General features: G+C 46.6%; 1 protein-coding gene across 1 annotated transcript; it reads left to right on the top strand.

Annotated features, from left to right (window-relative positions):
- Nucleotides 1-229: 229 nt before the first annotated feature.
- Nucleotides 230-26,265, top strand: ACTR5 (actin related protein 5). The gene is made up of 10 exons (XM_038750041.1): nt 230-355; nt 473-622; nt 5,133-5,362; nt 7,448-7,617; nt 12,389-12,606; nt 15,150-15,332; nt 19,994-20,116; nt 21,834-21,973; nt 23,552-23,684; nt 25,563-26,265. Exons 1-10 carry the CDS (start codon nt 230-232, stop codon nt 25,818-25,820), a joined length of 1,731 nt encoding a protein of 576 aa, XP_038605969.1. The 3' UTR covers nt 25,821-26,265.

The raw sequence follows: 26,265 nt of genomic DNA, 5'->3' as shown, positions 1-26,265 counted from the left end.
CCCGGCTGAGGGGCGTGTCCGCGGGCGAAACGCTTCCCATTCATTCGTTCATTCATTCATTCACATGAATGAATGAATGAACGAATGAATGAATGAATGAACGAATGAATGAACGAACGAACGAACGAGGCCCGGCTGAGGCGTCGGGCGTGCCCGGGGACCGGAAGCGCGTGCGAGCGTGCCGGAAGTGCCGGCCGGCGCGCATGCGCGGGAGCGGCCCTGGGCCAAGATGGCGGCGCCGGCGTCGCGGCGGGTGTTTCCGTTCCGGGACAGTCGTCCGGCGGCGGTGACGGTGCCGGAGCCGAGGGAGAGGGAGGGTCCGGGGCCGCTGGTGCTGGATAACGGCTCGTTCCAGGTGCGCGCGGGCTGGGCGGGCTGGGCGGGGCCGGGGCTGCTGTTCCGCTCCGTGTGCGCGCGCAGCCGCGGGGGGCCGCGCGCCGCCCCGGCCCCGCCCCCGGCCCCGCGCAGGCGCACTGCCGCCGCCGCCGCCTCGGCCTCGGCGGCCCCGGCGCCTGCGCGCTGGCTGCCCCGCTCCCCCCTGGAGCGCGGCGTGCCCGTCAACCTCCACCTCCAGGAGGCCCTCCTGGACTACACCTTCCACCACCTCGGAGTCGCCTCGCAGGTCCGACCGCCCCTTCCTTCCTCTCCCCCTCGTCAATCAATCAATCAATCAATCGTATTGATTGGGCGCTTACTGTGCGCAGAGCACTGCGCTAAGCGCTTGGGAAGTCCAAGTTGGCAACATATAGAGACAGTCCCTACCCAACAGTGGGCTCACAGTCTAGAAGGGGGAGACAGAGAACAAAACCAAACCTACTAACCAAATAAAATAAATAGGATAGATATGTACAAGTGAAATAAATAAATAAATAAGTAGAGTAAAAAAAATGTACAAACATATATCAATCAATTAATCATATTTATTGAGCGTTTACTGCGTGCAGAGCACTGTACTAAGCGCTTGGGAAGTCCAAATTGGCAACATCTAGAGACGGTCCCTACCCAACAGTGGGCTCACAGTCTAGAAGGGGGAGACGGAGAACAAAACCGAACATACTAACAAAATAAAATAAATAGAATAGATATGGACAAGTAAAATAAATAAATAAATAGAGTAAAAAAATGTACAGACATATATCAATCAATTAATTATATTTATTGAGCGCTTAGTATGTGCAGAGCACTGTACTAAGCGCTTGGGAAGTCCAAGCTGGCAACATAGAGAGACAGTCCCTCCCCAACAGCGGGCTCGCAGTCTAAAAGGGGGGAGACAGAGAACAAAACCGAACATACTAACAAAATAAAATAAATAGAATAGATATGTACAAGTAAAATAAATAAATAAATAAGTAGAGTAAAAAAAATGTACAAACATATATCAATCAATCATATTTATTGAGCGCTTACTATGTGCAGAGCACTGTGCTAAGCGCTTGGGAAGTACAAATTGGCAACATATAGAGATGGTCCCTACCCAACAGCGGGCTCGCAGTCTAAAAGGGGGGAGACAGAGAACAAAACCAAACGTACTAACAAAATAAAACAAATAGAATAGATATGTACAAGTAAAATAAATAGATAAATAAATAGAGTAAAAAAATACGTACAAACATATATCAATCAATCAATCATATTTATTGAGCGCTTACTGTGCGCAGAGCACTGTATTAAGCGCTTGGGAAGTCCAAGCTGGCAACATATAGAGACAGTCCCTACCCAACAGTGGGCTCACAGTCTAGAAGGGGGAGACGGAGAACAAAACCAAACATACTAACAAAATAAAATAAATAGAATAGATATGGACAAGTAAAATAAATCAATAAATAGAGTAAAAAAATATGTACAAACATATCAATCAATCAGTCATATTTATTGAGCGCTTACTATGTGCAGAGCACTGTGCTAAGCGCTTGGGAAGTCCAAGCTGGCAACATCTAGAGACGGTCCCTCCCCAACAGTGGGCTCACAGTCTAAAAGGGGGGAGACAGAGAACAAAACCAAACGTACTAACACAATAAAATTAATAGAATAGATATGGACAAGTAAAATAAATAGAGTAAAAAAATATGTGCAAACATATATCAATCAATCAATCATATTTATTGAGCGCTTACTATGCGCAGAGCACTGTACTAAGCGCTTGGGAAGTACCAATTGGCAACATATAGAGACAGTCCCTACCCAACAGCGGGCTCGCAGTCTAAAAGGGGGGAGACGGAGAACAAAACCAAACATACTAACAAAATAAAATAAACAGAATAGATATGGACAAGTAAAATAAATAAATAAATAAATAGAGTAAAAAAATGTACAAACATATATCAATCAATCAATCATATTTATTGAGCGCTTACTATGTGCAGAGCACTGTACTAAGCGCTTGGGAAGTACAAATTGGCAACATCTAGCGACGGTCCCTACCCAACAGCGGGCTCACAGTCTAAAAGGGGGGAGACAGAGAACAAAACCAAACATACTAACAAAATAAAATAAATAGGATAGATATGTACAAGTAAAATAAATAAATAAATAGAGTAAAAAAATATGTACAAACATATCAATCAATCAGTCATATTTATTGAGCGCTTACTATGTGCAGAGCACTGTGCTAAGCGCTTGGGAAGTCCAAGGTGGCAACATATAGAGACAGTCCCTACCCAACAGCGGGCTCGCAGTCTAAAAGGGGGAGACAGAGAACAGAACCAAACATACTAACACAATAAAATTAATAGAATAGATATGGACAAGTAAAATAAATAGAGTAAAAAAATATGTACAAACATATATCAATCAATCAATCATGTTTATTGAGCGCTTACTATGAGCAGAGCACTGTACTAAGCGCTTGGGAAGTACAAATTGGCAACATCTAGCAACGGTCCCTACCCAACAGTGGGCTCGCAGTCTAAAAGGGGGAGACAGAGAACAAAACCAAACATACGAACAAAATAAAATAAATAGGATAGAGATGTACAAGTAAAATAAATAGATAAATAAATAGAGTAAAAAAATGCGTACAAACATATATCAATCAATCAATCATATTTATTGAGCGCTTACTATGTGCAGAGCACTGTGCTAAGCGCTTGGGAAGTACAAATTGGCAACATATAGAGACAGTCCCTACCCAGCGGTGGGCTCATAGATCACACCTGATCACCTTGTATCCCCCCCCCAGCGCTTAGAATAGTGCTTTGCACATGGGAAGTGCTTAACAAATACTATTATTATTATTATTATTATTACTAAGCGCCTGGAAAGCACAGTTTGGCAACGCATAGAAGACGTTCCGTGCCCAACAGTGGGCTTCCAGTGCGGAAGACTGCGTGCATGCAGCCCTTACTCTGCGCACAGCGTTGGGGAAAGCACCTTCTCCAGGACGCCCCGTCCTCTGCCGCAACCTGCCTTCCCCTTCATTCATTCATATTTATTGAGCTCTTACACTGCGCAGAACGCTGGGCTAAACTCCGGGGAAACCACCCTCTCCAGTCATATCGACGGAGCGCTTACCGTGTGCCGAGCGCTGAACTGAGCGCTTGGGAAGGTCAGTTCATCAGTAGAGACGATCCCGACCCACACCGGGCTTACAGTCTAGTGGGGGGAGACAGACATCGGCGCTTAGAACAGTGCTTTAATAATAATAACGATGGCATTTATTAAGCGCTTACTATGCGCAAAGCACCGTCTGAGCGCTGGGGAGGTTACAGGGTGATCGGGTTGGCCCACGGGGGGCTCACAGTCTTCATCCCCATTTTCCAGATGAGGTCAGTGAGGCCCGGAGAAGTCAAGTGAGTTGCCCAAAGTCACACAGCTGACAAGTGGCGGAGCCGGGTTTTGAACCCATGACCCCTGACTCCAAAGCCCGGGCTTTTTCCACCGAGCCACGCTGCTTCTCTAATAAGCACTTAACAAATGCCATCATTATTATTATCAGAACAACAAAACAGATGTTTCTTCCGTTATCCTCGGACTAAGCGCTTGGAAAGAACTGGAGAGGAACGACGTGGCCTACCGGATAGCCCACGGGCCTGGGAGTGAGGTCGTGGGTTCTAATCCCGGCTCTGCCGCTTGTCAGCTGTGAGACTTTGGGCAAGCCACTTCACTGGGCCTCAGTTTCCTCGCCTGTCAAATGGGGATTCAGCCCCCATTCCCCCTCCTGCTTAGACTGCAAGCCCCTTGTGAATGGGACCCGATTATCTTGTATCTCCCGCAGTGCTTGGCACATAGTAAGGGTTTAAATGTCGCATAGTAAGGGTTTAAATGTCGCATAGTAAGGGTTTAAATGTCGCAAGTAAGACTTCGTGGAGGAGGTGTGATTTTTATTTAGGAGGGCTGTGAAGATGGTGAGAGGGTTGGCCCCCTCAGCTATGAACGCGGAGGGAGGTCTGGGCTGGAGAGCAGCCCCAAAAGGTGGGAAAAGTGAATGGCTGCCTTTCCTCCAAAAGAGAAGACGGGGAGGACAACTTGTAGCCACCTTGTACTTCCCAAGCGCTTAGTACAGTGCTCTGCACACACTAAGCGCTCAATAAATACGATTGATTGATTGATTAAGCCTGTCCTCTAAACTGCAAGCTCGTTAGCGGCGGGGAGCGTATCTTCTAATTCTGTTGTATTGCACTCTCCCAAGCGCTTAGTACAGTGTTCTGCACTTAGTAAGCAATCAATCAATCGATCGATTGATTGGGAGGTGGGGGAGCTGCCCACTGAAACGGAGGTGAGTTAGGGCTAGGAAGAGATGGGGAGAGGGTGGGGGATGTCGGTGGTCGGGTCAGGTGATGATGAGGATGATGATGGCATGAGGAGCAGCATGGCTCAGTGGAAAGAGCCCGGGCTTTGGAGTCTTGTTTACCACCGTGTAAAGTGGCGTTAAATTAGATTATAATCTGGCTTGGTAGGGACAGAAGATGACCTGGGTTATGGTTTCACTCCTGCTGTACCACTCTGCCACTGCCCAAAGACAAAAGTCCCGTTCAGCTCCTCTGATGAGAACCGATCAACGCTCCAGCCCTCCCCCACGAGAAATGCGTTGTGAATTATGACTTCGAAACGGCATTTTAAACGTTCGACGATTGACTTTGAAACAACTTAATGCCGTGCTCTTTCTCGACCTTTTTTCTCCCTCTTCGATCCAGGGCTGTGTTGATCATCCCCTGGTTGTAACGGAAGCCGTGTGCAACCCCCTGTATTCGCGCCAGATGATGTCAGAGCTGCTGTTTGAGTGCTATCACGTGCCGAAAGTTTCCTACGGGATAGACAGCCTGTACAGCTTCTATCACAACAGACAAAAAAACTCCCCTTTCAACGGCCTCGTTATTTCTTCCGGGTACCAGTGTACACACATTTTACCCGTCTTAAAAGGAAGGTAAGCGGCCCCTTTTTGAGTCTCCAGACAGAAGGATTTTGATAGTATCGTCTTTGGAGGATCTCTGTTTCTGCCGTGTTGTCTCCCCCTTCTAGACATGTTGGGTAGGGACTGTCTCTTGTACTTCCCAAGCGCTTAGTACAGTGCTCTGTACGCAGTAAGCGCTCAATAAATACGATCGAATGAATAAATGAATGAGGAGGTTGAATTAGCCCTTCCCGGTAAGATCTCGTGCCTGTCTAGTCCCGTCTGCTCCAGAAGCCGGTTATCTTGAAGTACTTCATTTGGAGGTTAAAAAAAAAATAAAATCACATTATAGTCCCCATGCCTTGCAGATTCCACATGCATATGCTCACGACTGTTTCATCCCGCACCAATCTACATGCACCATCGTAGGTTGCATTAAACCCGGTAGAGGTAGACGTTGTGGGGAGACTTGCTCCTAATTCTTCAGTAGTGTCCTTTGCAAATTCCACGAAGCAAGCATTCTAGCAGAACTGACTCCACATCCAAAATATTTTGAGAGGGCACAGTAAGCGCTCAATAAATACGATTGATTGATTGATAATCAGGAGTGGAAACCTTCCCTCCCTCTAGCTTCAAGGTAGCCTTCAATCAATTACTGTGGGTAATAGTAATTGTGGTATTTGTTGTTAATCACGATGATAATTATGGTATTTGTTAAGCTCTTACCGTGTGCCAGGCACTGTTCCAAGCACTCGGGTAGATACAAGGTAATCAGGTCGCCCCATGTGGGGCTCACAGTCTTCATCCCCATTTTACAGATGAGGGAACTGAGAAGTTAAGTGACTTGCCTCAAGGTCACACAGCAGAAAAGTGGTGGACCCAGACTTTGAACCCATGACCTTCTGACTCGTATTTATTGAGCGCGTGCTGTGTGCAGAGCACTGTACTAAGCGCTTGGGAAGTACAAGTTGGCAACATATAAAGACGGTCCCTACCCAACAACGGGCTCACAATCTAGAAGGGGGAGGCAGACGACAAGACAAAACAGGTGGACAGGTGTCAAGTCGTCAGAACAAATAGAATTAAAGCTAGACGCACATCATCATCAAAATAAATAGAATAGTAAATATGTACAAGTAAAATAGAGTGATAAATCTGTACAAACATATATACAGGCGCTGTGGGGAGGGGAAGGAGGTAAGGCGGGGGGGTGTGGAGGGGGAGAGGAAATGGGGCTCAGTCTGGGAAGGCCTCTTGGAGGAGGTGAGCTTTCAGTAGGGCTTTGAAGGGAGGAAGAGAGAAAGCTTGGTGGATGTGGGTAGGGAGGGCATTCCAGGCCTGGGGGGGAGGACGTGGGCCGGGGGTTGACGGTGGGACAGGTGAGAATGAGGCACAGTGAGGAGATTAGCGGCAGAGGAGCGGAGGGTGCGGGCTGGGCTGGAGAAGGAGAGAAGGGAGGTGAGGTAGGAGGGGGCGAGGTGATGGAGAGCCTTGAAGCCAGAGGCATGGCCTACCAGCAAGGGGAAATTTGGGAATAATGATGACATTTGTTAAGCGCTTACTATGTGCAAAGCACTGTTCTAAGCGCTGAATCTCCTTCTTGCTCCAGAGGATGGGGCGAGGCGAGCTTGGTCCGGCTGCCTGCCCTGTCCAAATGGTTGCTTTTTCGCTGCCGTGCCTATTGCAGAGCCCGGCGGCCCCCCCCCCCCCACCCCCCAGGTGGCTGCAACCTCCATTATCAGTCAGTCAGTCGTGTTTATTGAGGTGAGGGGAGGTGAGGACACCCAAAAGACAAAATACAACCAGGTAAATGATGGAGGTGTGAGAAGGCTCAAAGATGGTTTTTGGGTAGCGTGACGGGTGAGCCCGTATCCTTAGCTCGTCTCCCTCCCGTTCAACCCCTCAACCCTTCGGCACTCGTGTACGTAGCAGTAACTTCTTTATATTTCTGTCTGTTTCCCCCTCTGGACCCTAAGTTCGTTGTGAGTGGGAACATACGTTCTGCTATCTTGTACTCTTTGGTCTGGTGTGCGTTGATTTCTCTCCCGCCCCGCCCCACTGGTTTCTCAGTCCCTTCTTGTTTCGTGACTGTGTCGCTTTGTGCGGATTGGATTATAGATTAGACGCCAAAAACTGCAAACGCATCAATCTTGGAGGCAACCAATCAGCTATATATCTTCAGCGCCTTCTTCAGCTAAAATATCCTGGCCATTTAGCAGCCATCACTCTTAGTCGCATGGAGGAAATCCTGCACGAACACAGCTATATTGCGGAAGACTATGGAGAAGGTAACGATCGCTTGTAAACCGTCAGATTTTTTGGTTTTTCTACGGCCGTTTTCCATCTCCCAACATCCTCTTCATTGCCGTATGGTTAGGATTCGGGAAAAAACGACTAGTCTTTTTTATTGAGCACTTACTGTGGGCAGAGCACCGTACTAAGCGCCTTGGAGAGTGCACTGCAATAGACTTGGTTGCTATGATCTCTGTCCTCAAGAAATGCACAGTCTAGTGAGAAAATCCTGCCGGTGCTTGCTTTTTTCAAAGCCTCGCAGAATTACAGGACAAAAAGCGTCTCATTTTGTGAGAGCCTCTCATATTCTGACTAATCTCAATCATTATCCCTAAGCCATTTCTTTGAAGGAAATTGCTGAATCAAAGTAACACTTGATAGTCACCTCACTTTTCAGCCCCACAGCCCTTATGTACGTGTCCAGATTTTATTTATTCATTCATTCAATCGTATTTATTGAGCGCTTACTGTGTGCAGAGCACTGTACTAAGCGCTTGGGAAGTACAAGTCGGCAACATATAGAGACGGTCCCTACCCCACAACGGGCTCTCAGTCTAGAATTTATATTAATGTCCATCTCCCCCTCTAGACAGTAAGCTCCTTTTGGGTAGGGAATGTGTCTGTCAACTCTGAGCATGTTGTGGGCAGGGATTGTCCCTCTTTGTTGCCGAATTGTACTTTCCAGGCGCTTAGTACAGTGCTCTGCACACAGTAAGCTCTCAGTAAATACCATCGAATGACTGATTAAATGGATTAATAATTGATTTTAAAATTAGAAATTTTAAACTTTTATTTTGTTGGTTTTGCATTAATTTTTAAAGTACTTTTAATTAAGAGATTGATGGGCGATTGATTAAATATCATTGATTGATTAAGTAATAGTAGGGGAAGCGTTGCTGAGCATTCATCAAACCCGGTCCCCTACTTCTCAGGTGAATGGCTAAATCGGTCAGAGCAGTTAGTTAAATATTTACGAAAAAAGACAAACCGCAACCCTCTGTGTTCATTACATTTTGTCGTTTGTATTGTCGATAAAAAAGTACCATATAGAGCTATTTTGCCGGGATAGCCCCCAGCCATTGAAAACCACTCCTGATTGTGTTTACCAAAGAAGGGAGAAGCTAAAATCAAAATCAGCTTAAAAGAACGCTGCCAAATGAAAGGTAAAACTGGCAACACCCCCATAAACTTCACTTTTAAACAGTGAAGAATGTCACTGCCGTTGGCTTTAATCTTCGTAAGTGGACTTTATAGAAAAAATCAGAACGTGAGCGTATTCTTAACCTTGCTCCAGATTTTCTTTTCTTCATAGAAAATGTGTTTTCTTAAGCCGAGCCCATAGTTGCTCCCAGCACTTGGTTGCCTTGGCGATCATTTATAATTCAGAATCTAATGATAAAAATTAGAGAAGCAGCGAGACCTGATGGATAAAGCATAGGCTTGGGAGTCAGAAGGACCTGGGTTCTAATCCCGGCTTCCCCACACGTCTGTTGTGTGACCTAGGGCGAGTCACTTCACATCTCTGGGCCTCAGCTACTTCATCTGTAAAATGGGGATTAAGAGTATGAGCCCCATGTGGGACAGGGCCGGTATTCAATCTGATTAACTTGTATCTACCCCGGCGCTTAGAACAATTCTTGGCACATAGTAAGCGCCTAACAAGTCCTATATTATTAATTGCTATCAAGTCACCCATCGGTGGTATTTATTTTAGACTGTGAGCCCACTGTTGGGTAGGGACTGTCTCTATATGTTGCCAATTTGTACTTCCCAAGCGCTTAGTACAGTGCTCTGCACATAGTAAGCGCTCAGTAAATACGATTGATTGATTGATTGATTGATTGAGGGCTTACCGTGTGCAGAGAACTGTAGATTGATAGACGTGTTCCCTGCCCAAAGTGAGCTTACAGTCTAGAGGGGGAGACGTTAATAGAAATACATAAATTATGGGCCTGTGCATAATTGCTGTGGGGTTGAGGGTGAGGTGACTATCGGTCCCAGCGGTCATAGATCCAAATACATAGATGACACAAAAGGGAGAGTCGGGGGAAAGAGGGCTTAATGGGGGAAGGCCTCTTGGAGGAGGCAAGATAGCCAAGGTGGAGGTACAGTGGGTAGGCTGGAATTAGAGGAAAGCACTCTAATGAATTTAACGAACAATTCTGGGATATGAAAGATCTTTTTACAGTCCTGTCCGCGGTGTCGGTCCGGGGTTTGAATTGTTTGCTGGACTCCCCACCCGAGGGCAATCAACTCTAATAATGACATTTATTAAGCGCTTACTATGTGCAAAGCACTGTTCTTTGAAGTGAATATGAAATGAATCCCTCTTTTACTGAACAGGTTTCCTTTAACGGTCATCACCCACGGGTTCAGAACGGCGTCTAATGTTTCTAGGCAGGCTCGCCCCATATCCATCCCAGAGAGATACATGTGTTTAAAAAACCTCTAGAGGAAGAAGGCCCATTATATTAAGTAATAATGATGGCATTTGTTAAGCACTATGTGCAAAGCACTGTTCTAAGCGCTGGGGAGGTTACAAGGTGATCAGGTTGTCCCACGGGGGGCTCACAGTCTTAATCCGCATTTTACAGATGAGGTCACTGAGGCCCAGAGAAGTGAAGTGACTTGCCCAGAGTCACGCAGCTGACAATTGGCGGAGCTGGGATTTGAACCCATGACCTCCGACTCCAAAGCCCATGCTCTTTCCACTGAGCCACGCTGCTTCTCAGTTAAACTGTACGGAGCGCTTTGGCGAAAGTACAGTGCACCAGAGTTGGTAGACATGATCCCTGCTCACGAGGAGCTACCGAGAAGCAGCATGGCTTAGTGGAAAGAGCATGGGTTTAGGAGTCGGAGGTCGTGGGTTCTAATCCCGGCTCCGCCACTTGTCAGCTGTGTGACTTCGGGCAAGTCACTTCACTTCTCAGTGCCTCGGCTGCCTCATCTGTAAAATGGGGATTAAGACTGTGAGCCCCACGTGGGACAACCTGATTACCCTGTATCCACCCCAGCACTTAGAACAGTGCTCGGCACATAGTAAGCGCTTAACAAATACCAACATTATTATTATTATTATAGTCCAGATGGGGTGATAGATATGAAAATAGACAAGGGAGGGGAGGAAGTTAAAGACAGTGGGGTTTAGGAGGGGGAAGAAGAGAGGGAAAGAGAGCAATGGCAGTGACAGAAGCTATAATGGGAAAAGCAGCGTGGCTCAGTGGAAAGAGCACGGGCTTGGGAATCAGAGGTCATAAGTTCAAATCCCGGCTCCGCCACTTGTCAGCTGTGTGACTTCGGGCAAGTCACTTCACTTCTCTGGGCCTCAGTTACCACATCGGTAAAATGGGGACTAAGACTGTGAGCCCCACGTGGGACAACCTGATCACCTTGTATCCTCCCCAGCGCTTAGAACAGTGCTTTGCACATAGTAAGCGCTTAACAAATGCCATTATTATTATTAGAAGGGGTCAGAGTGAGCCGGCCTGGGGGAATTTGGAGGAGGGAGGCAGGAAAACCATAAAGAGACTTGGCCTTAGGGATCCCATTTCTTCCTGGCAGACATCCTTGCTGCTCTCCCTGGAAGCTTCCCCAGATCAGCTCTCTCCCTGGCTCTTCTGCTCATTCACAGGAATTCTGTGGTAGAGAAGCAGCACGGCCCAGTGGATAGCGCACAGGCCTGGGACTAAGAGGACCCGGGTTCTAATCCCGGCTTCATCACTTATCTCTTTCACGAGCTCAGGCAAGTCACTTCACTACTCTATCCCTCAGTTTCCTCATCTGCAAAATGGGGGTTCGGCACCAGTTCTCCCTCCTACTTAGCCCGTGAGCCCCCTGTGGGACCTGATGATCATCTCATTTATTCAGTCGTATTTATTGAGCGCTTACTGTGTGCTTGGAAAGTACAATTCGGCACGGTGCTTGGCATGCAGTGAGCACTTCACAGATACCACAGTTATCATTTATTATTCTCTGAGAAATCCCGTGAGAGCATGAAGCGGGAAGATCCTGTGGCAAGATCGGAAGCATTGAAAACAGTCATTCAGGATTTTTAAAATGGAGGGACAAAAAAAGTTGTTTGGAATGGAATCCTGGGCCCGAGGGAATCACGGAAACAAGCTCATGTGATGGCCTTTTTTTTTAATAGTATTTGTTGAGCACTTTCTAGTCATTCATTCATCCAGTTGTATTTATTGAGTGCCTACAGTGTGCAGAGCACTGTACTGAGCACTCGGAAAGTAGAATTCGGCAACAGATAGAGTGGTCTACATATCTATTCTATTTATTTACATATCTATTCTATTTATTTTATTTTGTCAGTATGTTTGGTTTTGTTCTCTGTCTCCCCCTTTTAGACTGTGAGCCCACTGTTGCGTAGGGACTGTCTCTATATGTTGCCAACTTGGACTTCCCAAGCGCTTAGTACGGTGCTCTGCACACAGTAAGCGCTCAATAAATACGATCGATGGTGATGATGATGGTCCCTATGTGCCATGCTGTGTGCCAGCCGCTGCACTGAGCACTGGGTAGATAGAAGTTAATCAGGTTGGACACGGTCCGTGTCCCACGTAGGGCTCAGAGTCTCCATCCCCACTTTACAGCTGAGGTAACTGAGGCCCAGAGAAGTTCAGTGACTCGCCTAGGGTCGCCCAGCAGACAGGTGGCCGAGCCGGGATAAGGACCCAGATCCTTCCGACTCCCGGTGGCGTGCTCACCGGGCCATGCTGCTTTAAATTCAGCCTGACTGAATTTGACCTTTTCTCGAAGAACTGCAGAAGTGGAAGTCTGCCGAATATTACGAGGACAACGTGCACAAGATGCAGCTCCCTTTCTCCAGCAAGCTCCTGGGCAGCACCCTGACGGCCGAAGGGAAGCAGGAGCGACGGCAGCAGCAGGTGCGGAGGCTCCAGGAGCTGAACGCCCGCCGGCGGGAAGAGAAACTCCAGCTCGACCAGGAGAGGCTGGACCGACTGCTCTTCGTGCAGGTAGTGGCTGGGGGGAGGCCCCGGGGGAGCTTTCCCTCAGTTTCCCCCTCTAGGCCCGTGGTGGGCAGGGAACGTGCCCACCAGTTCTGTACCGTCCCAAGCGCTCATGGCAGCTCTGCACACAGTAAGATCCTCAAGAAATGCGATTGATAACAATGATGGCATTTGTTAAGCGCTTACTATGTGCGAAACACCGTTCTGAGCGCTGGGGGAGGGGATACAAGGCGATCAGGTTGTCCCACGTGGGGCTCACAGTCTTAATCCTCATTTTACAGATGAGGGAACTGAGGCTCAGAGAAGTTAATTGACTCGCCCAAGGTCACACAGCGGAGCCGCGATTAGAATCCGTGACCTCTGGCTCCCAAGCCCGTGCTCTTTCCAGTGAGCCACGCTGCTTACCAAATGCTTTTTTAAAAAATAAGCTGTTTGGGGCCTGTAGGATGAATGAGAAGGCTTGTGGCTCAGTGGAAGGAGCCCGTTGTTGGATAAGGGACTGTCTCTACATGTTGCCGATTTGTACTTCCCAAGTGCTTAGTACAGTGCTGTGCACACAGTGAGCGCTCAATAAATATGTTTGAATGAATGAGTCAGGACCTGGATTCATTCATTCAGTTGGTTCAGTCGTATTTATTGAGCGCTTACTGTGTGCAGAGCACCGTACTAAGCTTGGGGGGAGTACAATATAACAATAAACAGACAGTTCCCCACCCACAACGAGCTGCTAATTCCGGCTCCGCCACTTTGCCGTGTAAACTGCAGAAGATTACCAAGTTCCTCACCTATCCTACAAGATCCCAACTATGTTAACCTTTCAAAATAAATTGTCTCTTCCAACCTGCTAATCATTTTTGATGCTTCTAGACCCTTTCCAATTTCCCTTGACCTCTTTTCACACTTAGCTCGTTGTGTGCGGGGAACTTGTCTACCAAATCTGCTACATTGTACTCTCCCAAGTGCTTAGTATGGTGCTCTTCACACAGTAAGTGCTCAGTAAATATGCTTGATAACCTTGGGTGAGTCACTTAACTTCTCTGTGCCTCAGTGACCTCATCTGCAAATTGGGGATTCAATACCTGTTCTCTCTTCTACTTAGATTGTAACCCCATGTGGTAGCTGATTACCTTGTATCTACCCCACTGGTTGGCTAAGTGCTTAGTACAGTGCTGTGCCCACAGTAAATGCTCAGTAAACACGACTGAATAAATGAATGAATAGTAAGCACTTAACAAATGCCATTATAAAATATTATTATCCTGGGATAAGTTAACCGGAATATGCTAATATGAAAACCAGGTGGTAGTCTTCCTACTTTATTCGCCATTTTTCAGGGACCTTGTTGAATTCCAGATCCCAGTTTAGACTTCACATCTGAAAAGAGGCCAAGAAAAATTGGACAGGGCCCAGAAGCCCATATCCAAAATGATTAGGAGGTCGGAAAAGATGATTTATTTTGAAAGGTTAAAACAGTTGAGATCACTTAGGAGGATAACTAGGGACTCGGTAACCTTCTGTAGGCTAAGATTTGACAGGTCTCAACATTTGTCCGGACATACTTGCCAGGGATAAAGTGTTGTTTCTGGCAGGTTACCCCTTAGGAAAATTGAGGAGCATTGCACCTCCTTTCCCTCTCCGTGTTGCCAGCCAGGATTCAGTGCCACTCACAGTCGACGCCGTCTTCCTTCCTCTTTCAGTGCAGGTGGCAGCAGGGAATTTTGTTGATGCCAAAGGGACAGGCTTGGGTTCTTTCCCATCAGCTAGCCTGAATTTTGTCGTGGTCTCTGGCGACCAAAACCTACCAACCTTATAAAGTGTTATTAACAGAAAAACGTATGCTATCTCATCCCCAAATTCCCTCCCGATAAAGTGAACCTAAACCATCGGACGGTGGAAGATCCTTGGACTTTCTGGAGGGTAAAAAAAACTGGAATTGGCTTATGGTGTGAAATCTTCCATTCTAGAAGTCATTCAGGCTCAGACATTAGGACGTCTTTTTTCTCCTTTTTAATTTTTTTTTTGCTTTTATAACCATTCTTTTTAAATGAGAAATGAATTTCAGCATAGACGGTACCATATGGGGCTCACAGCCTGGCTTTTTCTGAATTTTGCCTCTTGGAGAAGAAAGAGTCAAAAACACAATCCCAGTAAGCTCACTGCAGGGATCAACCCTGATCAGATTGTCTTTGCCTGCCGAAATGTATTGATGGTATCAACACTGGCGTTTACACAGCCTGAGAATGGGAAGCTGATCTGAAGTCATTTAAGGTGTTCCTGCTCACGGGTGAGGAACCCTTTAAGGTTGGGTAGATCTGATGGGACACCGAGACCGAATTCCATCCCCGTCTCGGACTCCCCTTTAAGTCCCTTCCAGGGTGATCCTTGTCTCCGTCACTTGGGCTGGAAGCCACTTTCTGGCGACTTCCCGGAGAGCGATAACGAATGTACGGATGATCTGTCTGTTCCCGGAGAGCGATAACGACTGTACGGATGATCTGTCTGTTCCTGGAGAGCAATAATGACTGCACGGATGATCTGTCTGTCGGCAGGAGCTTCTCGAAGACGGGCAGGTGGACCAGTTCCATAAAGCGCTGGTGGAGCTGAACATGGACTCGGCCGAGGAACTGCAGTCGTACATACACAAACTGAGCTTGGCCGTGGAACAGACCAAGCAGAAAATCCTGCAAGCGGAAGGCAACATCGAGGTGGATGTGGTGGATAGCAAACCAGAGGTAATCGCGGCCCAGCCGGAATCGTCCTTTTAGCAGCGATCCCTCCGTGCCCACCAACAGGGTGATTCTGAGAATTCTTTTAGACTGCGAGCCCACTGTTGGGTAGGGACTGTCTCTATACGTTGCCAACTTGTACTTCCCAAGCGCTCAGTACAGTGCTCTGCACACAGTAAGCGCTCAATAAATACGATTGATTGATTGAGAAGCGGCATGGTGCCGTGGGTAGAGCACGGGCTTCGGCGTCAGAAGGGTCATAGGTTCTAATCCCGGCTCCTCCACGTGTCTGCTGGGTGACCTTGGGCCGGTCACCTCACTTCTCTGGGTTTGGGAGTCGTGATCCCGAATTTGGGAGTCAGAGGTCGTGGGTTCTAATCCCGGCTCCGCCGCTTGTCAGCTGTGTGACTTTAGACAAGTCACTTCTCTGTGTCTGTTACCCCATCTGTAAAATGGGGATTAAGACTGTGAGCCCTGCGTGGGACAACCTGATTACATTGTATCTAACCCAGCACTTTAGAACAGTGCTTGGCACATAGTAAGCGCTTAACAAATGCCATCATCATTATTATTATTATTCTCTGTGCCTCAGTTACCTCATCTGTGAAATGGGGATTGAGACCGTGAGCCCCACATGAGACAGGATCTTCATCCAGGCCGATCTGCTTATATTCACCCTAGTGCTTAGTACAGTACCGAGCATATAGTAAGCTCTTAACAAATACCGCAATTATTATTACTGTTTTTTGCATAATTGCTTTTTTTGGTTTTGTGGTTAGAGCACGGGCCTGGGAGTAAGGAGGACCTGGGTTCTAATCCTGACTCCGCCACATATCTACTTTGTGACCTCGGGCAAGTCATTTAATTTCTCTGGGCCCAAGGTACCTCATCTGTAAAATGGGGGTTAAGACTGTGAGCCCCATGTGGGATGGGGACTGTGTCCAACCTGATTGACTTGTTTCTACCCCAGCGCTTAGAACAGCACTTGACACAAAAGCACTTAATAAGTACCATAATTATTATTGGGGTTTTTTCCCATAACTTTCACAACCCTTAAGAAGAAGAGGGACTATTACATGGGAAATTAAGTGAAGTAATCACGCTTTCGATTTTTCTGCAGTTCCACTCAGGGGAGGGGAGAGAAGGCACTGGGGTTTGGGACGAGAGGTGAGATTTTTGCTGCCCTGGGGGAGAAGTGAACTGGGTTGCAGTGTTTCAACTTTCAAGACCTTAGATGTATTGCTTTTGGGCCATGCACCGATTTTTCCTGGAAAAAGTCCTGGTTACAGTTCTACTGGCAAGCCTCCCCTCTTCTCTTAATTTTCTGTCGTTTTCCATAAGACAAACCCAGTTTAAGAAAGTCGTTCCTATATGTCCAGAGATGGGCTGGAATTGATTTCCGATCCATCAGAGAAGCTTATTTGACCAGCTTCTGCACCTGAGAATTGCCCAAGATTTTTATTTTTGATGTCAAAAATGAACATTTAATTTCTGTTTGATTTTTTTTTGATAGCAGCATCCTAACAACACTTGGGAGGGATCTGATAAATCGTTCTAGAGTTCTGAACTTCCAAATTATTTTAAAGTAACCTGGCATTATTTCCCCAATGGAGATTCTGACGACTATGCAGGGACGGTTTCACTTTTTTTCTTCATGCTTTCCTAAAAGCTCTTCCCTGTTCTGAATGTGTCATGCATTCACACCAGTTGTTATATGCTCTTTAAACCGTCAGATGTTTGGATTTCTAAGATGCTGAGAAAAATATTGGCCCTTCCAGATCCAAAAAGATAGCTTACAGCATGGAAAAATGTCATAAATGCAGAGCAGCTTCTTGTGTCAGTAACTGAAGTAGCTTACAGCATGGAAAAATGTCATAAATACAGAGCAATTTCTTGTGTCAGTAATTGAAGTCTTACCTATAAGGACATCCTTCAATCTCTTAATCCTCTGAATATGACTGTTAATAATCATTTCTGTGCCATTTCAGGAGGTTGTAGTAAACTGTACCCAAATCCGCACTCTGTTTTTGCAGGTTTTCCTTCGGTTTCTTAATAGTATTAACTGGGCGCCTACTATGTGTAGAGAGAGAGCACAGTAGGAGTCAAAGGCAGTCCTGATCCTCAAGGAGACTGCAGTCTAAAGGCTTCATGTGATTCCAAAAATGATTTAATTTCCACCAGCGCATGCAGAGCATTTGCGGTTTTAACACAGATGACTCATTTTGATTGTAAGAAGGCCAGCAACATCACCAAACTCTAAACCTATGATCTCTTAGCCCGTTGGTTTGAAACGATTACAGTAGGGGAGGTTAGCCTAGGAGCCCTTCTCATTGCATCGGATGGATGAATCAGGTGCATTGGTTGAGCACTTACTGTGTGCAGAGCACTATAGTAAGCGCTTGGGAGAGTTCAGTACAACAGAGTTGGTGGTTCGATTCCCTGCTCAGAAGGAGCTTGCAATCTAGAGGACGCAGAGCTCTTCCAAGTTCAGGTTCCAGTTCTGACGGTGTGCATAGTACGATCATCAGCAGTGGCATTTATTGAGTGCTTACTGTGTGCAGAGCACTGTATTGAGCACTTGGGAAAGTACAATACAACAGTTAGCAGACCCGTTTCCTGCCCACAACCAGTTTACAGTCTAGGGGGAGTTTATTGAGTACAACGAGAAGCAACATGGCCTAGTGGAAAAGAGAACGAGCCTGGGTTCTGATCCTACCTCTGCCACTTGCCTGCTGTGTGTTGTTGGAAAGGTCATGTAACTTCTCTGTGCTTCAGTTTCCTCCTCTGGCAGGGGGGGATTCAGTACCTTTTCTTCCTCCTACTTAGATTGTGGAACAGGGACTTTGCCTGACCCGATTGTTTCAGCCCAGCTCTTATTACAGTGCTTGGCGCGTGGTAAGGGCTTAACAAATACCACAATTACTGTGTATATCTGGTTCCTCTTATACTTGCCCAAGCACTTAGTGCAGTGCTCGTGTCCTCAGGCGTTCAGTACCATTGTTGGATTCCTTTGTAGGTACGGTAGACCTAGCCTCCCGCCCTCTAATTGGACAAGCATGGGTAATTAAGTATTTTTTCCCTGTCTGGTAGGGAGAATTTAAGACATTTAGGCTTGCTAAGGCATGTAAAATGTCATTTACATTTAAAATATAAGTTATCAAAATGCTAAAAAGGAATACGAAACTAAAAATTTACCGAAGGCATTAGACAGATAAGGGAAGCTGCGTGGCCTAGTGAAAAGAGCCCTGATCTTTGGAATCGGAGGACCCTGGGGTCTCATTCGGTCGTATTTGAGCGCTTACTGAGTGCAAAACCTGTACTAAGTGCCTGGGGGAGGTGAAGTATAACAATAAACAGACACATCCATCATCATCATCATCATCAATCGTATTTATTGAGCGCTTACTATGTGCAGAGCACTGTACTAAGCGCTTGGGAAGTACAAATTGGCAACATCTAGAGACAGTCCCTACCGAACAGTGGGCTCACAGTCTAAAAGGGGGAGACAGAGAACAAAACCAAACATACTAACAAAATAAAATAAATAGAATAGATATGTACAAATAAAACTGCCACTTGCCTGCTGTGTGACCTTGGGCAGGTCATTTAATTTCTCTGCCTCAGTTACCTCATCTGTAAAATGGGGATTAAATCCCTCTTGCTCCGATTTATAACAACTGTGGTATTTATCAAGGGTTATTATATGCCAGACACTTCTTTAAGCCCCGGGCTAGATAAGAGCTAATCAGGTTGGACACAGTCCATGTCCCACGTGGGGCTCACAGTCTCAATACCCATTTTACAGATGAGGTAACTGAGAATAGTTAAGTGACTTGGCCAGGGTCATACAAGCAAAGTGGCGGAAACAGGATTAGAACCCAGATCCTCCCGGCCCATGCTGCATCCACTAGGCCATGCTGCTTCCTTAAACTTAGACCGTAAGTCTATGTGGGACTGAGACTGTCCAACCCGATTACCTCTTAATCAGTGCTTAGAACAGTGCTTGACACGTAGTAAGTGCTTAACAAATGCCATAATAATTATTATGTGCATTTAGCTATAGATGTGCAAACCAGAGATCCCTCAAATGGCCTCTGAAGAATGTGTCTAATTACTGTTTGTCAGGTTAAAAATTATTTTGAATCAAGTAATAATTAAGAGACTTTTTTGGGCGCCGAAATTGGCATTCTTCAGTTTTAAGAATTTTCTCTCGGCCAGTTCTTTCAGAGAATCAGTTTTTAAGTGCACGCCTTTTGTAAATGCTAAGGAAGCTTTTACTTTTGGGGGGGGCTAGACTTTCTTTTAATCTCTCTAAATATTCTTTCATTAAACGTTCAGCCCGTGCCTCGCAGTGCTTGGCACATAGTAAGCGCTTAACAAATCATTATTATTCCCTATTCTTCAAGAACCTCCAGGGGCTCCCCATGCACATAGCTCTGCACACAGTAAGCACATAATAGATACGATGGATTAAGACAGTCGCTGATCCACGTCTTCCGTTCAATAGCTCCGTGTCGTGGATTTTATTTTGTCATTTTGTCGTTTCTTGAGCTTTTCGGCCAGCCAAGTGATTTCCCGTTCCTTGTTGCTGTTAGGCACAAGACCTTTAGCTAAGCTCTCCAATTTTGCCGTTCACTGAAGGGACACGCTTCCTCATTTCCTTTTAGACCCCTGACTTGGAGCAGCCGGGCAGTGAGCAGTCGCTCGAGGATGTGGAAAACATAAACGATTTTGAACCTCTGTTTGCCGAGGAGACCGCGGAAGTCGAGAAGCCAGTTCCGACGGTGCAGGTGTGGCTCGTCGAAACGCGGCGGTGGAAGTGGGGTGGACGAGGGAGGGACGGGGGGAAGGAAAGAAGCGGGAGAGGGGTGCAAGTCTGATGGGGAAAACCAGCAACCTCACCCAGCCCCATCCCCAGCACACGGTAAGCGCTCAATAAATACAACTAATTGATCCTCTAGACTATCATCATCATCATCATCATCATCATCAATCGTATTTATTGAGCGCTTACTATGTGCAGAGCACTGGACTAAGCGCTTGGGAAGTACAAATTAGTAACATCTAGAGACACTCCCTACCCAACAGTGGGCTCACAGTCTAAAAGGGGGAGACAGAGAACAAAACCAAACATACTAACAAAATAAATAGGATAGATATGTACAAGTAAAATAAATAGAGTAATAAATATGTACAACCATAGGTTATAAGGACTATAAATTTGTCCACTAGAATGTAAATTCACTGTGGGCAGGAAACGTGTGGACCAACTCTGTTTTATTGTACTCTTCCAGGCGCTTAGTACAGTGCTCTTCGTAAGTAACAGTGTGGCTGGGTGGAAAGAGCACGGGCTTGGATGTGAGTTCTAATCCCAGCTCTGCCACTTGTCTGCTGGGTGACCTTGGGCAAGCCACTTAACTTCTCTGTGCCTCTGTTACCTCATCTGGAAAACGGGGATTAAGACTGTGAGCCCCGTGTGGGACAACCTGATTACCTCGTATCTACTCACAGCTCCAGGGACAGGTCCCACCTCCCTCTCCCCCCCGGTGCTGCTCTCCTAAAGCAGCGTGGCTCGGTGGAAAAGAGTCCGGGCTTTGGAGTCAGAGGTCATGGGTTCAAATCCCGACTCTGCCAATTGTCAGCTGTGTGACTTTGGGCAAGTCACTTAACTTCTCTGTGCCTCAGTCACCTCATCTGTTAAATGGGGATGAAGACTGTGAGCCCCACATGGGACAACCTTATCACCTTGTATCCGCCCCAGTGCTTTGCACACAGTAAGCGCTTAATAAATGCCGTTATTATTATTATTACTCAGCGCTTAGAACAGTGTTTGGCACATAGTAAGTGCTTAACAAATACCAAAATTATTATTGTTTTTAATAAATACGATTGATTCGGTCATCTGCAGAGAGATGGTATCTGAAGTCAAGGGGATGGATGAGCGGAAGGGAGTGGGAGTGGATGGAAAAAGGGACCCAGAACTGAACCTTGAACATTTAGGGGGTGGGAGGCAGAGGAGGAACCCGCAAAAGACACTCTGAAGGAGCGACCAGAAAGATAGTAGGATCAGGAGAAAATGGTCTTTTACTGCCAGTTTGGGAGCAGTCTGTGACTTCTGCCATTTTCATCATGAAATTCCTTTTTTCATGAGCTGCATTTTGACCTTGCCATGAAGGATGCACAACGGTCTTTCATTCATTCATTCACTCAAACGTATGTATTGAGCGCTTACTGTGGGCAGAGCACTGTACTAAGCGCTTGGGAAGTCCAAGTCGGCAACACGCAGAGACGGTCCCTACCCAACAACGGGCTCACAGTCTAGAAGACGGGCTCACATAGGAAGATGATTTAGCAAGGATTGCCAAAGGACAGGAGATGGGGAAGTCAATTCAAAGGAAGGACGGAACTTTGAAAGAGGAATACGGTCTGAGAGTTCGAATATCGTAAAAATAATTTGAGGCATCGTCATCCAAAGCCGATATTTTTCTGAACTTTGTATTTTTAAAGCCCGTGTTTAACCTAGCAGAATATCACCAGCTCTTCCTGGGAACGGAAAGGATTCGAGCTCCCGAAATTATTTTCCAGCCGTCCCTCATAGGAGAAGAACAGGCGGGGCTGGCAGAAACGATTCAGTATGTTCTAGACAGGTGAGTTGACAAAACTAGGTTTTGCTACAGTTTCCCCTCATTTGTCACTATGGGGTAGGTGAGAGGTGTATTTGAATCCCTGACTGATATCTCGTCCCGGTTTCATCCCTTACTTGCTACATAGTATTGCCCGTCTCTTCCGAGCCTCAGCTTCCTCATCTGTGAAATGGCTGCAGCGCCGCCTCTGATCTGCTCGCCTCCTAGGAAGATTGAGGCGTAGTGATCGGTGACTGAGAAGCCTGGGAGTTCCAGTCCCGCCTCCGCCGCTCATCTGCCGTGTGACCTCGGGCAAGTCACTTCACTTCTTTGTGCGTCAGTTATCTCATCTGTCAAATGGGGGTTGAGACTGTGAGCCCCAAATGGGGATATTGAGTCCCCATTATAAAGGTGAGGAAATGGAGGCACAGAGAAGTTAAATGACTTGCCCCTGGCAAGTCACACGCGACACACACACGCTGAAAAAAAACACAAACACACACACACACACACACATACACACAATGGCAGAGTTGGAATTAGAACCCAGAACTCCCAGGCCTGTGCTCTTTCCACTAGGCTATGCTACTTCTCCAAACTCACTGAATTTCCATCTTGGGCAGGCTCGAGGGCCCAAAGAACACTTCTTCTTGCGTGCATGTAACTTTTTGTTGTACATCGATCAATTTGAAGGTTCCAAAAGCGATTAAATGCACTACAGAAAAGGTATGAATTTAGAGTGACTAGCAATGCCTAAGCAATGTGCAGAACAGAGATTTTAACTTATTCTTAGTTTAGGCGGGGGTACTGAATAGATCTGGTCATTGTATAAGCCACCTTGACTTTAAACTTGACCTGAAACGATTCTACGCTGTCACATACATTTTGTCTGGATGAAAGCAAAAAAATGGCTAGCACCTCGTGGCTAAAGACACTGAAAGACAGAAGACTGATTGCTCTTAAGCTGGTTCTGTGCAATGTTTAAAATCAGGTATTTTTATAGTAGTGTATTTAGAAATTCTCCACAGTATCCCTAGATTCCTGTTTTGTCTCACCTGTTAAGTCTTCAGGTATCTACAAGTGTCACCCTTGCTTGAATTTCACGCTGCCTTTAACGTACAAACGTGTTACCTTTTAGTTTACAAATTCCAGATTTTACTATTTTAAAACTAGCGCAGGTGATGTTAGTGTAGTCCATGAACCCTGGAGAAATCATTAAAATCAGAGTAACCAGATTCACGTGAATGTGAGCCCTCGGGGGTCACATAATTGGGAATCTGAATTGAGGAACAGCAAGGCTTAGTGGAAAGAGGCCGGGACTGGAAGGTAGAGGTCCTGGGTTCTAATCCAGGCTCTGCCAATTCCCTGCTGTATGATCTTGGGCAAGTCATTTTACTTCTCGGTGCCTCAGTTTCCTCATCTTTATAAGGGGGATTCAGTATCTGTTGTGTGTCTTTGACTGTGACCCCCCACTACGTGGGACAGGTACTGAGTCTTCAACCTGATTACTTTGTATCTACCCCATCCTTTAGAACAGTGCTTTGACACACAGTAAGCGCTTAACAAAAATATAATAACAGTCATCCCCATTTTCTTTGGCAGGTTTCCCAAAGAAGTGCAGGAGACCCTTGTCCAGAACGTTTTTCTCACTGGCGGCAATATGATGTATCCCGGGATGAAATCTAGGATTGAGAAGGAACTGCTTGAAATGAGACCTTTCCAATCTTCTTTTCAGGTATTAACTTGGTTGTCTTCTTTTAGACTGTGAGCCCACTGTTGGGTAGGGACTGTCTCTATGTGTTGCCAATTTGTACTTCCCAAGCGCTTAGTACAGTGCTCTGCACATAGTAAGCGCTCAATAAATACGATTGATTGATTGATTGTCTTCCACAAATTTGAGAAGACAGAGCCCGGGCCTGGGAGTTAGAAGGGCCTGGGTTCTAGTCCCGGCTCCGAAACTTGTCCACCGTGTGACCTTGGGCGAGTCGCTTCACTTCTCTGTGATTGTCACCTCGTTTTTAAAATGGGGATTAAGACTGTGAACCCCACGTGGGACGCGGACGGCGTCCAACCTGATTAGCTTGTATCTACCCCCGGCGCTTAGAAGAGTGTCTGGCATGTAGTAAGCTCTTACCAAATGCTATAAAAAATTTCGCTTTCCGTACCGACGGGCTTTTGGGAGCAGGGCCCCCACCTCCATCCGTCTCCCCCGGCCAGCCTGGCTGCATTATGGGCTCTGCCGTGACCTACCCGTTGGAGCAGTGGTGGAAGGGGCCTGGGCTGGTTGAGACTAGACTTGGAAAAGTCTAGAACGGGACAGACTTGAAATCAGGTGTCCTGGGTTCCCCAGTCTTTAAGGAGTTGTCCTCACTAATGTCATCATCATCATCATCATCAATCGTATGTATTGAGCGCTTACTATGTGCAGAGCACTGTACTAAGCACTTGGGAAGTACAAATTGGCAACATATAGAGACAGTCCCTACCCAACAGTGGGCTCACAGTCTAAAAGGGGGAGACAGAGAACAAAACCAAACATACTAACAAAATAAAATAAATAGAATAGATATGTACAAATAAAATAAATAAATAAATAAATAGAGTAAAAAATATGTACAAACATATACATATATACAGGTGCTGTGGGGAAGGGAAGGAGGTAAGATGGGGGGGATGGAGAGGGGGACGAGGGGGAGAGGAAGGAAGGGGCTCAGTCTGGGAAGGCCTCCAATGTCAGCTTGGTCAGTTTTTTACTTTGGGAAGAGTCAGTCGGTGGTATTTACTGAGCTCTTCCTGTGTGCCGAGCACTGTAGTGAGTGCCCGGGAGAGTACAGTACAATAGAGTCGGTCGACACGTTCCCTCACCACAAGGAGCTAATGGTCTACGGTCAATTCTCAAATTGATTTTCCCAGTGGAAAGTTATTGCCTCCAAATACACCCGTTCCTAGTCTCAGCCTATAAAGCAGCGTGCCTCAGTGGAAAGAGCCCGGGCTTTGGAGCCGGAGGTCATGGGTTCAAATCCCGGCTCCGCCAACTGTCAGCTGTGTGACTTTGGCCACGTCACTTCACCTCTCTGTGCCTCAGTTACCTCACCTGGAAAATGGGGATTAAAACTGTGAGCTCCATCCGTGGGACAACTTGATCACCTTGTAACCTCCCCAGCGCTTAGAACAGTGCCTTGTACATCGTAAGCGCTTAACAAATACAGCAGCATTTATTACAGCAATGAGAAGCAGCGTGGCTCAGTGGAAAGAGCACAGGTTTTGGAGTCAGAGGCCATGGGTTCATATCTCGGCTTCACCACTTGTCAGCTGTGCGACCCTGGGCAAGTCACTTAACTTCTCTGGGCCTCAGTTACCTCATCTGTAAAATGGGAATTAAAACTGTGAGCCCCCCGTGGGACAACCTGATCACCTTGTAACCTCCCCAGCGCTTAGAACAGTGCTTTGCACATAGTAAGCGCTTAATAAATGCCATCATTATTATTATTATTAAATACCATCATTATTATTATTATAAAGGCCGTTCCCGGGCTGGTTTCCTTCCTGCTTGTGGCACACGGGCCACTTGATGAGCGTTCGCTTTTACTTAGCGGGCATTCTTCCTTTTTAGGTCCATGTCGCCTCGAATCCCATATTGGATGCTTGGCACGGAGCTCGGGATTGGGCGCTGGAGCATATGAACCACGAAGAAGGGTGGATAACCAGAAAAGATTATGAAGAAAAAGGCGGAGAGTACCTTAAGGAGCATGCTGCTTCCAACGTCCACGTCCCCATTCGCCTCCCCAAACAGGCTTCCCGGACGGCAGACACGCCGGCCTCCGGCAAAGTAGCCGGAGCCGCTTTAAGCAGCCCCTGCCAACAGGTATAGCGGAGCGCGCCCAAGGACGCAGACTCCTCCCCGTGAAGCGGCAAAGTTGGGGAGAACCAGTTCCAGACCACGAAACCCCTGCCTGCGTTCATTCCAGCGGGTCAAGTCTAACGGGCAACTAGACGGAACGTGAGATTGCCGGTTGGTAAAGTCAATGACCGTGTGTCCGAAATAATAGGCTTCTCTTTTGGAGAAAGAGATGGGTGACTGTTTTTTTTTTTGCCCAGATGACTTGAACTGGTGTATATCAGTAGTCAGAGAGCTTGAAGCGGCCTGTTACGGTTAACTTAAGCAGAGCGAATCGTGGAACTCGGGCACTGGCTCGCCTCAAGAGGTGCAAGTAAAGCTTAAGAGGAAATACTAGAAGGAAGCGAAGATGGATGAAACTTGGTTTGAAATGGGATAGGATGTGTTTTATTAAATGTTAATTCCGTTTTCTGTTAAA

The sequence above is a fragment of the Tachyglossus aculeatus genome, chromosome 8 (genome assembly GCF_015852505.1).
Source record: "Tachyglossus aculeatus isolate mTacAcu1 chromosome 8, mTacAcu1.pri, whole genome shotgun sequence".
In the NCBI taxonomy this organism is placed as follows: Eukaryota; Metazoa; Chordata; class Mammalia; order Monotremata; family Tachyglossidae; genus Tachyglossus; species Tachyglossus aculeatus.
This window is presented reverse-complemented; position numbering and strand designations above follow the sequence as displayed.

What these genes read in the sequence shown, in the direction of transcription:
- ACTR5 (XM_038750041.1), top strand. Translation starts at nt 230, where the DNA reads ATGGCGGCGCCGGCGTCGCGGCGGGTGTTTCCGTTCCGGGACAGTCGT. An exon ending in ACCTCGGAGTCGCCTCGCAG is followed by an intron (nt 623 to 5,132) that starts GTCCGACCGCCC and finishes TCTTCGATCCAG; the next exon opens with GGCTGTGTTGATCATCCCCT. An exon ending in TGGTGGATAGCAAACCAGAG is followed by an intron (nt 15,333 to 19,993) that starts GTAATCGCGGCC and finishes ATTTCCTTTTAG; the next exon opens with ACCCCTGACTTGGAGCAGCC.